The sequence below is a fragment of the Xiphophorus couchianus genome, chromosome 19 (assembly GCF_001444195.1).
Source record: "Xiphophorus couchianus chromosome 19, X_couchianus-1.0, whole genome shotgun sequence".
In the NCBI taxonomy this organism is placed as follows: domain Eukaryota; kingdom Metazoa; phylum Chordata; class Actinopteri; order Cyprinodontiformes; family Poeciliidae; genus Xiphophorus; species Xiphophorus couchianus.
In genome coordinates, this window is record NC_040246.1 from 3526792 (window position 1) to 3540390 (window position 13599).

The following is a 13599-nucleotide window of genomic DNA, read 5'->3' on the forward strand; positions in this document are numbered from 1 at the left end:
TCCTTCAGACACAGCTTACTGGAAGATGCAGATTTTATTATGTAATGTTGTATTTGGGTCCTCGATGTGGCACTCTAGTTGCTTTGATTCTGTAATTATGTGGTTTGCATCAAATGTGTGAGCCGTGACGCTACCGTGGTGACATTTCAACCCACATGGACCTGTTTAAACTACTGATCAAACTCTGTATGCGGAGGAAGGAGATGCAGGATTGTTGCTTTTTAATGTTTGCAAACGCCATGGAAACGAAAGGGTGATACACAATAGAGTCACAGGACTACGCCACTGGCGGTCTAACCGTTAGGTATCAGCTGGCTGATTAGCTGTAGCAGCTAGCCTGCAGTCAGCGGCTGAACAGATACACCTCTCACATCTTGTCAAATTAGAAAATATTTACCAAACAAACCAACAGGTCATCATTTAGAAACTAAGCAAATTACACTCAACATTGTTAATAACAGTGTCCTTAAGGCGACCTTAATAAGGGACCAGACATTTTTCCAAATTTGTCTTTCTTCTAACAGAGATAAAACCTTTATTTCTGTAATCCAGCTGACAAGCAGTGTGTACGGCAATGTGAACGGCAATGTATTAAAATAAATTTAATATTAAATAAAATTTTTAAATTAATATAAAATTTTATATTTAATACATTAATATTTATTAAAATAAATAAAACGTCTTCACTGAAAGCTAACAGTTAGTACCACTGTTAATGACATATAAAATCCAAAGCACAAAAATGAAGTGTGTCTAGTGACACAAGAATATCTTCTTTTTGGTTGTGCAGTGCAAATAAATAGCTCACATTTTAAATACTATTGAAAGAATATTTTTTGAGAAAAAAAAATCACGAGTTAATTTTATGTCCTTCCAAAGTAATCAATTGTATTTTAAAGAAAATAGTTTTAGCTCAGTTCTAGTCTAAAGCTTGATGTTCAAATATGTTTTTGTTGTTTGTCAGAGCACACATTTCCATTTCGAGCTAAAAGGAGCGAGAGAATTGTAGCATTATTATTATTATTATTATTATTATTATTATTATTTTATATAGCTGCCTCTTTAGCAAACGTGCAACAAGCAGGATACCCTACTCTGTCTCATCTTTGAGCGGCAAATCAAGTTTCCCTCCTCGGTCTCCCGGCCGACGACAGAAACGTCGTCAGAAGCGCTCTCATTCAGAGCAGAAGGCAGAAACTGAGCCTTGTGATGATGGGAAGAAGCCGAGACGAGGCAAGAAAAAGAAAGGGAGAGTAAAAATGGGAACTGATACAGGTCAATCCTGCTGACAAAGGACATTAAAAATCAAAGTAATCGTTTGCTGAGCGTCACACTACGGTTTATTAAAAAACAAAACAAAAAATACGCTTTTGCGTTTTGTTTTCCTTGAAAAGAGATAGAAACTTAATGTGATGTAAGCGTCATGAAGGAGCAGCGAAGTGTCTATTTAAAGCAGGGGTTGTACATTCTCACTATATGACCTACGTTGGGGGAAAAAATAGCAACAAATGTGCCATAAATTGTTTTACAACACAAGCTAAAGAGGGTTCCACAGGTATTTAATCTGCGTCGTGTACGTTATTACATATCATAAAACTGTGAAACACATTGCACTGCAAAGATTGAGAAACCCCGAGCAACTTCTTCAAAATCATAGTGGGAAAAAATGATCTTCATTAGGGAACTTAAGCAACCAAAGTCTTTAAATAATCACACAGAAAGTTAACCAATGAGGAGAGACAACATCAGTTCAGGAGAGCATTGTTATTGGTTTGAGGTAATGTGGCTAGCCTGATGACGGTTTTTATCCTTGACAGAGATGTGAAATCATCTTGGACACCGTTTGCATCTTTTTAAAAATCGTAAGAAGTTACGCGCTTTTGAAAGTTTTAAATTATGTTTTTTTTTTCTTTCAGTCCTGGGTTTTTAGTCCAGTTGTCAGTGGAAGTGATAATGGTGCGTTCAGGTACAGGCCTTGGAATGCAACTGGAAAAAAATAATCCCTGCTGCAAGGTATGAAGGAGGATGCATGATGCTGTGGGGCCCCGTTCTCTTCCAAAGGTCCTGGAAACCCTCGTCATGGCCTCTTTACAATACCAGGAGGTTACTAATAATCTGAATATGGATATAGCCAAATAAACGCAGAAATTACTCAAGAAACATCCAAAACAAGTAGTTCAAACACACCAATCTTCTCTTCGACTAGACGCTTTTAAGACACGAACTGCGTGTCACACCATTTTTGCACAAACGCAAGACGAAGACGATCAAAGACACAAGTTGTTTGTGTACTTGGGTGGGGAAAGATGCAAATGTTCATGTTTATTACTACAGCTGTCAAAAATGCAGCAGCCAAACTGGATTTAGAGCTCACATTTTATAATGTATCTATATCCACAATAATGTTTAGTTTTTCTTTCTTTTTCTGTAACAAAACTAATGGAAAAGTAACACAAAAAAAGTCATAGCATTGATTTAACTTTCTCTACAAGTATAGATAGATAGATAGATAGATAGATAGATAGATAAAGTTAACTAAATTATGATGTTCATTCATACCCAACGCTACTGTACTCTAGCCCCGCACCACATCAGCTCTATGAGGGAATGTGTGGGGGAAATGGTTTAGTGGATCTTACTGAAGTTGTGTCAGACTGATACCTTTTTTAGAGCTTGCACGAAGAGGCCTCTCCACTTGTGACTGTTCTCTTCACTCGAAAAGTCGTACATCTGCTGGGGCTGCATCGCTGTAGCGGCTCCTGGCGTTGCCGTGATCCGGGCTGAACTGTCAGCATCGGCCCCGAATAGATAGTCCTTATGGGTGGGTCAGTCCGGAGCAGGCACGGGGGTTGGTGGGGAAATGGGGTTGAGGGGGGGAGAAAAAGTCACCGTTTTGTGTAAAAAATATGCAGAATAAAGCTTAACCACCACACTGCGAGTCCCACGTCGAGTCCGGCTTGACAACGAAAAACTCGCGACCAAAAAAAACCCCACATGTAGCCGTGAAGTTAACTCGCTAGCTCGGTGGCTAATAATAGCTGTAAACACAGAGCTCGGCTAACCGAAGAGCTAACAGCTAATAACAATGTTGCTGAGTGTTGTGCCAATTAGTTTGGTTACAGGAACCTATAGCAGGCACGTTTTACTCAAAGTTGCGACAAAAAGCAGGCGCCCCGTTGGTTACCTGCTACGAGTTGCGTCCGAATATCTGCTACCTAAACACCTGTAACCTTTGTAAGCTAACCAGCTAGCTGGTGCTACAGGCAGCTGCTGGCCTCGCTGCGCCTCCACTCCTATGTTGTGGCACACAACCCCTCCAGCTCCAAACAAGGCACACTTTTTTCTTCGCGGCTCATTTCACAATTCGTCATCTTTTCCGCAACTACCAGATGTTACATCCAGCGTATATTCCTTTAAAGAAACAGTGGGGAGTCCAAGGCATTTTGGTGGGTGAAGAGCAGCTATAAAAAGAAGTCGAAGGTTTTTCTTTTTTCTTTTTTTTTTGGTTAGAGAAGTCGGAACCGCTCGCAACAACTCCGCTACTGCCGCTGCTTGTTTGCTGCTGCTGCTGCAGCTGCGCGACCTATCCGTCCTACAGACGCGCACGCTGCGTAATCTCACATGTAGCCGGATAGAAACACTTGGATGTGAATCAAATATCCACACAAAAACGGACACAAAAAATACAAAATATAATAAAAACACGTCTTTTTTCCCCCCCTTTGTTTTAAGTTGGGCTAAAATATGGCCAAATAAGAAACTGAAATTTTTTAAATAAAATTTATTCGGAAATCATGACGCAAAGTTTCTTAGTAAAAACACCGCTGTTTGCACAAAGACAAGCTAATTTAAACCTATTTTCTGCCAACACTAAGGTTCACTGACTGAGCTGACTGTTATTGCGCCCTCTTGTGGAGAAACTGTATTTCTACATCGCTCAAGAAAAGGTGGGATAAAGGGACAACTTTTATTAAACTATTTTAAAGCATCGACCCAGACGTTTTCGTAAAATCAGTTACATATAACTCATAATCCATAGAACAATATCCCATTATCATTATTGTACTTTTATTTATTGCATAATTATTTATTTAACCATAGTAAAATCTGCCACACACACATATATGCCTTCTGGTGACATCACACAAGGCAACCAATCTGTTGGGTAGGTTCATTTGCATTTTTTCCTCTGCTAATCAGGTTTATTCTGATATTTCTAAACCAAATTCCATTTTCAAAAGCCATTTCCTTGTGTTCTGCATGACTGGAGCAAACCCGCTGTGTGAGAAGACTCTGCATGGACTTCAGGAAAACATGGCAACAATTAAAGAAATGGAAGAGGTTTGTGAATACGACCAGGACAGACTGGTAGAAGGTTTAAACCGGGATGATTTACAAGTTCCCAGATCCGTTTCCTGCAGAGCTGCTGCATCACCTGAAGCTTCCTCTGACTTTTAACGACTCCTGAAAAGTCAACTAGGCTTATTGGATGATCGCTGTCATCATTCAAGTCAACACCAGAAAAAGAAAGCAAGAAAAAAAAAAACCACAATGCCTACTAGTCAGAAACAGAGTTCAGTAAGCTAAAGTGGTGAGTTCAAACTGAAAAAAAAATTATCTATTGAAAGGCAATATAAGCAGAATACTGTACTTATTTTAAAATGGGCGCATTTGTACATCAACAAAACAAAAGAAAATCTACGTTAAACTAAATCCTCTGCCAAAATGCTAACCAATGCTAACTGATTAGCTATTTTCTTGTAATCTCAACTGCAAAAAACACAGAGAATTAGCATTTTCTTCCGTCTCCCTATTTAAAACTTTGCATTAAGTTAAACTTTTGAGGATATTCCTTTTGAATTTTGTATATTTCATTAGTGCCACATTATTACCATGTCAATGACGCCGCACTTTAAAAAGGTGCAAACATGCATGCACATTCAATCCAAATATTTATTTCCTGTAAAAAATACTCATGTATTCATTTATTAGTATATAAAATTAAATAACACAGAGAGATTTGTGTACATTAGTTACAGCAGTGGTTGAATTCACTGAGGCGACTTATCAAAAAAAAAAAAAAGAGGTCACAGTTTCAAACGACAGAAAATGACCACAAAGAGCAATTTATAGATTCGATATAAAGTCGAATCTAAAACCAACTTAAAACAAAGAAAGAAAAAAAAAAACGTCCTTTTCCCCACAGATTGTGCATTTTTGTGCAGACAAATGTATTTCCGGAGATGAATGATTATTCAAACATACCCAAAAGCTTTAAAAAAACAAAAACAAAAAGAATCTCAGCACCACAATTCAACTAGTAGAAACACCTAATTTATGTCCACATTCTGTTTAAGACCTACAAGGTAAGGTGCTAAACAAATTCATTTAAAAGTTAGAAAATTGTTTCTAATTTCATGTCTCCAGAAGGTTGTGCAGAGGGTAAAGATGAGTTTCTACATGGATGTGAAAGAGTAAACATGTTTGTAGCCCGTTTCAGCACTTCAGTGATAAAAGTCTTTAAAAAAAAAAAAAGGAGTCAAATGAAAGGCCTGGCGTTAACTCAAAAGGCTCAGAAAGTTTCAATTTGTGGCTGGATTTCTCCGTTCCCCCCCCCCCTCCAGTTTCGTCACGCCGATCGCCACGAGCGTCTACAGCGTGAAGCGACTCTCCACCTCATCCGCAATCATTTCGCCGATGGCGAGGGAGGAGGTAGCTGCCGGAGAGGGGGCGTTGCGCACGTGGAGCACCCGACTGCCCAAATCTCCGACGCCGCCGTCGAAGACGAAGTCATCCACCAGGTTCCCGTCGCGGTCGAGGGCCTGAGCTCGGACTCCCGTCGGACCTCTGGACAGGATCAGTGGGTTAGCGCAGAAAAAACATAAATAAATCATGGGAATACAACAAGCATATAATGTAAAAATTTCCACTACCTGAGCACGTCGCTTAGAGAGAGTTCGGGGATATACTTCTGCAGAATTTTAATCTGCGCACCAAGGAAAACTCCTCTGTACATTTCCCCGAGTCCATAAGTTACATTCCTCAGCACGAGCTTCTGAAGGCCTCTGTACGCGCAAAACGAACAAAAACAAAAAACATCATTAGTAGCTGCTGCAGTCCTCCAAGAAAAGCTCAACAGATTACCTGAAGGAGAGTGCGTCTGCAAAATCCCGGGCGTCGAAGTCGTACAGGTGGTAGCCCTCCCTTTTAAATGCGAGCACTGCGTTGGGGCCGAGCCAAACGCCGCCGTCCATCCGCGGCGTGAAGTGAACTCCGAGGAACGGGAATCGAGGGTCGGGAACCTGAATGAGACGCGAGTTAGTTCAAGATAAAACATCCCTAACAGACTGAAAACGTGTACTTTTAAAGTAGAACGGCTTTGTAAACTATTTCATCTGTTATGACTGTTTTTTTTTTGCCTAATCACCCTTAAGATGCTTGAATCAAGGTCATCTAAATGGTAAATGGACTGAACTTATATAGCGCTTTTCCAGTCATTTTGACCACTCAAAGCGCTGTACACTAGAGTCACATTCACCCAGTCGCACTCACAAACACACACACATTTATACACCGATACGCAGATCGGTAGGCAATTTGGTCTTTAAAAGACTACTGAAGCTCACTTACAGTCATTTCAAAAGTTAAAGATTCCCCACATACTAAACTTCCTTTTTTTCCCTAAATCTAAGTGTACTGTAAATAAGTTTTTTCAACTCTTAAATAAGTCCCACTTTTAAGCAAGGATTATTTCAATATTTTATTGTTATTTATATTTTTACTGCTCGGGATTTTTCTTAAAAAGAGGAATCTAAATTAGAATTTAAGTTTCCCTCAAAGTATCTAAAAACAGGACTCAGATGCTGCAGTTCTCTCATTTATAAACATACTAGTACATCTAAAAAAAAAAAAAGGAATATTGTGTAATAGTGGATTAAATAATGTTGCACTTTTACACAATAAAAAGAGTTTCTGAGTTCCTCAGAAAGAGAAACTCATTAGAAACATTAAAATCATCTAAGCCTATGTTTCTTGTAATTTTGATGATTATGGCTCGCAGACATTGAAAACCCAAAATTCAGTGTCTCAGAAAATGAGAAAACTGTAATAAAGCTCATTACTGCACAGAGTTTTGTATCCAAGCACATCAACGGAAAATTGAGAGGAAGGAAAAAGTGTGGTAAAAGAAGGCAGCACCAGGGAGAACTGCAGCCTGGAGAGGATTATCAAGAGAAATCCATTCCAGGCACACAGACGAATAGCAGACAAGACAAATGTTACGTTTGAATGTAACCGCTGTAAAATACTGGTTTATGAACATGATCAGTAAAACGGTTTCAATATTTATTTACTTTTTTAAAAACAAATACTAATCTCTCCTGCTGTATTGTTTTATTTTAACAGAATATATGACTTGTGAGTAGAGTATTTGAAAATAGCATTAAAAAAAAAAGAAGAAAAAACGGTGAGGATTTTTATTCACCCTAGACCCTTGTTGCCGTAGTAACAACAACAGGAAAGATTCCTGTGGAAACACAGCTACTGTGTCCAGGCCTTCAGCAGACTCACAGGGTAGATGTTTCCTCTGACCAGGTAGTGCTTCTCTGGTTTCAGCACCAGGTAATCTCCTCTGAAGGGAACGATCCTCGGTTCCGTGCTGCATCCAGAAATCTGCGACAGCCGGTCCGAGTAGAGGCCTCCGCAGGTCAGGACGTAACGGCACCGCACTTCGTCGCCCTGTCACAAAGGATGCGGTAAAAAAAACAACAACAAAAAAAAACTAAGGAATAGCAGAACGAAATGAAAATGTTTGGAAGCTTTTCTGTAACTTGAGTAGGTCCTACCTTTTTATTTCTTATTGCAATGGGATGTTTCATTCCTGACAAGAGAGAAAAAGATGAAAATGCAAACATAGTTTTTTTTAAAGATAGATTTATTTTCTCTGCTTCTTACCGTCGGGGCTCCCGGCTGGGCTCTCTTTGACCACGGACATGTCACTGACCTCAAACTCGGTGACCACGGCGCCGCCTGCCTCCTCAAAGTCTCTGCCGTACCCGAGGGCCACCATCCGCCAGTCAACGATGCCGGTGTAGGGTGAATCCAAAGCCATTATCCCCTGAAGAAGTGGCATTATGAAGTTAGCCTCTTCCTTTATGTCCATCCATCCATTTTCCTTACACTGTCCCTAGTGGGGTCGGGAGGTGCTGGTGTCTATCTCCAGCTAACGTTCCGGGCGAGAGGCGGGGTCACCCTGGACAGTTCACCAGTCTGTCGCAGGGCTCTTCCTTTCTGTGTTTTCCTAAATTTAAAGGTGACCTATTAAGCTCCCTTGAACAGGTTAGGATATGTCTATGGCCTATATGAATTCATTACATCTGTTTTTTTGGGGGAGGTTTGCACAAAATCACTCTTAGATAAGAAGGTCTTAGTCTGGTCAGTTCTTTCAGAGTTAGCTTCTTTTAGGGGCTCCTGTCACTTCAAATCCAAATAATTTGCTGCTGGCCATGCCCCCGACTCAATGTTTACACTCACACGTGAAAATGGCTGCAAACAGATGCGCAATTATACAACCGTACATCTTTGAAAAGCAGAAGTGGAGCCTCCTACACAAGCTGCAAGAATGCTGCAAGTGGTTTCTGGATGGTAAGTCAGTGACTCTGATGACACATTCCAGAGCTAAAAACATTTGGGTGTTTTTTGTTTGTTTCTTTCTTTAAGCACTTGTTCTGTTTTTAGAAGCAGTGGAAACCCAAATGGAAGTACAAAAAGTGAAAAAAGTTAATTTTGTATAAATTCACATTTATGCAAAACAACAAAAAACTCAAACATTTTTACCCGGCAGTACGGCTCTCGCTCTCGGATCCCCTTGGCGTCGACAACGCTGAGGTCGCGCACTTTGTTCTTCAAGCCGCGTTCGTACAGAGCTTTCAGTCTGGGAATTTCTTCCTGCTCTACAGCCACGATTAGCTGTTGGAGGGGGTGGGAGACGTTCCGTTAGTTAAACGCTTAACAATTAAGATCTACATAAGGTTACATCTACTCACCAGCAGCATAACTAAAATTAATTTTGGAATCTTGATGCCAATGAAAAGTGTTTTTTATTGAGCGGGGTGATAAAAAGTAAAGAGTTCAGTAGGTTTTGAGAACAAGAGTTGGGTGCACAAGTTTAGTGAACATCATCACAGGGTCAAAATTGCACATAAAGATACAAATATATAACTTATACTTTAGCCTCTGTGTGTCATTTTGACCATGTGGAGATTGGAGTAAAACTCACAATTAATGGAATTGAAATTTGAGCATCCACATTTTATTTTTGTTTTTCTTTAAATCCTAAAGTTGGATGATCGTAGCACCTACAAAAAGACCCCACGTGGTTAAAACTTAATCTAAAAAGACATGTAGTCGTGTTTCTGTTACACATGTTTAGCTATGGACATCATCTAAAACAAACAGGTCAAAATATAACCCACCTTTCCACATCGTTTATAAGGAATCCCTTTCTTCTCGCAGTACTGGTATGCCAACGTTGCTCCTCGTACACACAGCCGAGCCTTCAGCGAGCCCGGCGTGTAGTAGATCCCACTGTGGATGACTCCACTGTTGTGCCCACTCTGGTGCGCAGCTGGTAGGACGAGAAAATTTACAGATATTGTTCGCGGTGGCACAAATATTGATCGGTTTTATGCATTTCCTGCGTTTCTTTGCCTCTGCCTTGCAGAATATATCGTGGCTTTGAAGAATAACCCAAGTGGTGAAACTGAAATCATTGCATATTTTCATTTTATTAATAATAATAAAAAAAGAACATTAAAAACCCAGCCTACCAAGTTCTTTCTCTTTCTCCAGCAGGACGAAGGTGAGCGCCGGATGTCTTTGAATTAGCTCTCTGGCTGAGGCCAGGCCCACAATGCCAGCACCAACAACGGCCACATCGTATGTGCTGAAAAACACAGGCAGCTGTTCAAACTCCGACCGGACCTTAACTGGGCCACAGGAGGAAAAAAACATAGCGGAGCCTAATATTTGACTCGGTGTTTCAATGTCAAACTGAGCTTGGCTTTATAACCGAGAGACCTTTGAAGCGTCAAGGAAGGTCTTCAGAGCCGATAAGACGGAACAGAAAACTTACTCCTGGCTGCCAAAGATCTGGTTCACCGTAAGGCAGCACAGCCACCCTGAACATCCAGCCAGAGCCAATATGGTGTATTATTAATAATATGATAAAATGGCCCAGTCAAAGCCCAGACCCAAATCAAATTGAGAACCATGGGAAGGATGCCAAATGATGCCCACCATTCAATCGGAGAGAGCTTGGGCGATTTTGGACGAGCATGTGAAAGAATTTTTACAACGGTGGACAATTTTTGACATAAAATCCCATTGAAATACGTGAAAGGTTGTAGCTTAAACATGGAAGAAGTTCAACATTTTTTTGCAGGACTCATTTAAAGCGGCATAGCGAGGTGAATGCACATTAAAAAAAGACAGCATGATCATTCATTAACTCTTTAAATAACAAGCTAAACAGTGACAACGTTTCAAGGAAATTTTGCAAGATTTTTGTGTCTAAGATGCTTTTTAAGAAACTACAGAAACAGTCTGAGCTCTTCGAAGGTTGTTTGGTTGCAAGTACTGAAACTGAATGTTATCTGTGATGTAATCTGACCTCTAGGTGGTATCCCTTAAGGAAGTTGATTTATGATGTTTACATAAACGTCATAGTAGTTAATGAAAGTTTCATTAAAGCAGCTGAGGAATATCTAGATTTTTTGTTGGAAGGAGGAATATAGTTTGCACATAGCTTTATATGCATACAAATAAAAGTTTAAAGACAGACTGTAATGCACAGTTCAAACATGCTCACAGGTTTTTGGTTTAAAACAAGCGCGCACAAAACTTTACACAGAAATCAGAAACCTAAAAATCTCAGAAATCTTTAAGTACCATCAATGAAATGCTACACGTTCAGCCTTATTTGCTTTTCTTATAACATTCTCAGGAAAAACGAGCCTTCTCTTGTGAACGCCTCTCCTCTCTGTCAGTCTTACCTGTGGAGCCGTCTGCTTGCAATGCCCTTTAGCAGCTTCGGCTGCACTGCACAAACTGCATTTAAAGCCCCGCCGCTCCGGGTTCTCATCATTGTTGGTACTTTGAAAGGAAGCTCACAGTTTTTCCTTCATGGCGCGGCGGGCGGACAGACTTTCTGAAATCTCTGTCTCTGTGTTGTTCTTTTGTTTTCGCAGCTAGCCGTTTATGTCGCTGCCGTGCGTCCCGTGAGGCAACCCCAAGACGTAGCCACGCCCTCGGCGGGGTTCGTCCGCCAGACTACTGACGTAGATGCGTCTAGCCAATAGGAGGGCACGTTTTTTGTTACAGCGTGAGGTCAAGAGTTACAGAAATGGAGGCGCTCAAACCGTAAACAGCAGTTTGCGCTTTTGGAGGACAGGTGAGAGACACTTGAAACGGAGTTATAGTTTCTCCTCCTTGTTCCGCTATTTTAAAGCAACCGGAGACCTAAAAATGGTTAAACTTTGTGTTTAATTTGCAGCTCACAGTTATGGGGCTGTTGTCGCGGACAGTGGAGTCCGTGTTAAAGCAGAGGGAGGGGAGCCGCAGACACTTCTGGGGCTGGCTCAATGCTGTTTTTAACAGGTAACAGAGTTATACCAAGAAATATAGTAGACAAATATGCTGTTATCCTGATGCAATGCAAAAACATTCAAAGGTTATTTTGACCTAAAATATTCGCAGGTGCCACTTTTTGTTGCAGCTTTTACATTTTAACAGTGGGCTTTAGTGATTTTTTTATTATTATATATATAATTTTTTTTTTTTACCTTCTTTACTGTTTGTGTGGTGGCACGATAGGCCAATGGCTGAAATTGATTTAGAAAAAACATAGCTTGCCGTAGCATAATAGTGCCAAGTTATTTTTGCTAATACATAAATGCTATTTTTTTTTAAAAAAAATCTTAAAATGATTCCCATTAAAATTTGGATTTTTCAAAATCTTTAATCGTGAAATAGCACAGCAGTGAAGAAAACAATTTTAAGGATTTTTAAACATCTTAACCATGGTTGCAAATTAATTTGTAGACCTCTGAAAGTGTTCTGCCTTTTTGTATGGAATGTACTAAAACAATAAAGTAGTTACAATTAGTACAATGTTACAACTGATATGCATACTGATAGTTGCAATATGGTGAATAAGTGAAGAACTGACATTTTTCTAAATGTGCATGAAAAGAGACAGCCATTTTTATTTTATTTATTTATTGCTACTTTTTAAAGTGGTTTGGTGTTCTTTAGTGCTTCTGATGTCATTTTTTTCTTGGACACTGGCTGCATTTTTGATTTAATCTTAAATCCAAACCAATTTTATAAATCAAATTAGGTCTTTTTTAAAAATGTTATTTTTAAATGGCCTATTCTTGCTGGAACCTCAGTTGTCTTCCCAAAACATGTCTGACTTCATGCGATCAGAATGCGTTATACATTGGCTCTTTTATTTATTCCTGTTCAGGGTGGACTATGAGCGGATCAAAGCGATTGGTCCGGACCGAGCTGCAGCAGAGTGGCTGCTGAGATGTGGTGCCAAAGTGCGGTTCGAAGGTTTCGACCGCTGGCATCACGACTACAACGGACTCCCAACGGGGCCCCTCGGCAGACACAAGATCCAGGCAATCGACGCCACAGAATCCTGCATCATGTACAGAGGGTTCGACTACCTGGGTCGGTCCAGAGAGCGATCCGCTCCGTCTCCTTTCAACTCATCCGTTACTCAATTCAGTTTCCTTTAAAGCTTTTTGCTCTGCGTACTTTGTACAACAGAAAAGCAACACTCGGTTTGCTGTTGGTAGATCTACTTAACTGTTATGCGCTTTTGTTACAACAGTCTTTTCTCTTCGCTTAGATGGCTTGAAATATGTGGAGGAAATTAAATTCAACAAGTGTATCTACATCGAAGACGTCTGCCTGGAACGGCTGAGTTCGATAGAGAACCTGCAGGCCAGCCTCTACATGATGGAGGTGGTGTCATGTGGAAACGTGACCGACAAGGGCCTTGTTGCTCTCCACAGACTCAAGTTCGTGGCTTAGGAGGCTATTTTTTTTAAACTCTAAAATCACTTGCAAAGATGTATTTGATTTTATTTATTAAATTGCTGAATAAAAGCAGTAACACAGAAGCGATTAACGACCTCTTACTTCCCTTCAGGAACTTGGAGTATCTGTTTCTGAGTGATCTTCCAGGAATCAAAGACAGGCACGTCACAGTCGAGAGGCTCCAGAAGGCGCTTCCACGTCTGGACGTAGCGCTGGACCTGGACTGATTCCAGAGCAGTTCAGGCACTCCTCACACATTATTTACAAGTTTATTTAAAGTTAATCAGCTTATCCTTGTGAAAACGTTTAGGACTTTGTCATTTGTAATATCTTATGTTGAATACTTTGGCATTTTGTCGATGCAGACGATGGAGAATGAGAACTAATGAATGCTTGTAATAGGAATGGTTGCAGCTGTGTGTCAATAAATATTGTTTGTAGAACTGAATAAAGTTTTTTTTTCTCCCCTTCATCATAACTTACTAAAAGAAA

The 13599-nt window shown here is 40.2% G+C and overlaps 3 protein-coding genes across 5 annotated transcripts in view; 1 reads left to right on the top strand and 2 right to left on the bottom strand.

Moving 5' to 3' along the window:
• Positions 1–3582, bottom strand: part of sos2 (son of sevenless homolog 2 (Drosophila)) — a 52511-nt gene extending 48929 nt beyond the window's left edge. Inside the window, exon 1 of one of the 2 annotated variants that reach the window (XM_028001142.1) lies at positions 2662–3582. In XM_028001142.1, the coding sequence (XP_027856943.1) occupies positions 2662–2745 (84 nt within the window). In that variant the 5' untranslated portion in view covers positions 2746–3582. The remainder of the gene's footprint in view (positions 1–2661) is intronic. The other variant, XM_028001143.1, reaches the window with a different exon arrangement.
• Positions 3583–4939: 1357 nt separating this feature from the next.
• l2hgdh (L-2-hydroxyglutarate dehydrogenase) lies at positions 4940–11281 on the bottom strand. Of its 2 annotated transcripts, XM_028001144.1 has the most exons (10): positions 11052–11278; positions 9828–9943; positions 9474–9625; positions 8836–8967; positions 7954–8116; positions 7845–7879; positions 7570–7737; positions 6145–6302; positions 5934–6065; positions 4940–5847 (listed from the first exon to the last, which is right to left on the bottom strand). In XM_028001144.1, the coding sequence occupies exons 1-10, from the start codon at positions 11141–11143 to the stop codon at positions 5652–5654; spliced, it is 1344 nt and encodes a 447-aa protein (XP_027856945.1). In that variant the 5' UTR covers positions 11144–11278; the 3' UTR covers positions 4940–5651. The 2 variants fall into 2 exon arrangements, with proteins under 2 accessions (XP_027856945.1, XP_027856946.1); XM_028001145.1 differs by lacking the exon at positions 8836–8967 and having other exon boundaries at positions 11052–11281.
• Positions 11282–11332: 51 nt separating this feature from the next.
• dmac2l (distal membrane arm assembly component 2 like) lies at positions 11333–13555 on the top strand. Its single transcript, XM_028001150.1, has 5 exons — positions 11333–11449; positions 11552–11655; positions 12527–12735; positions 12917–13088; positions 13220–13555. Exons 2-5 carry the CDS (start codon positions 11561–11563, stop codon positions 13332–13334), a joined length of 591 nt encoding a protein of 196 aa, XP_027856951.1. The 5' UTR covers positions 11333–11449; positions 11552–11560; the 3' UTR covers positions 13335–13555.
• The last annotated feature ends 44 nt before the right edge of the window (positions 13556–13599 follow it).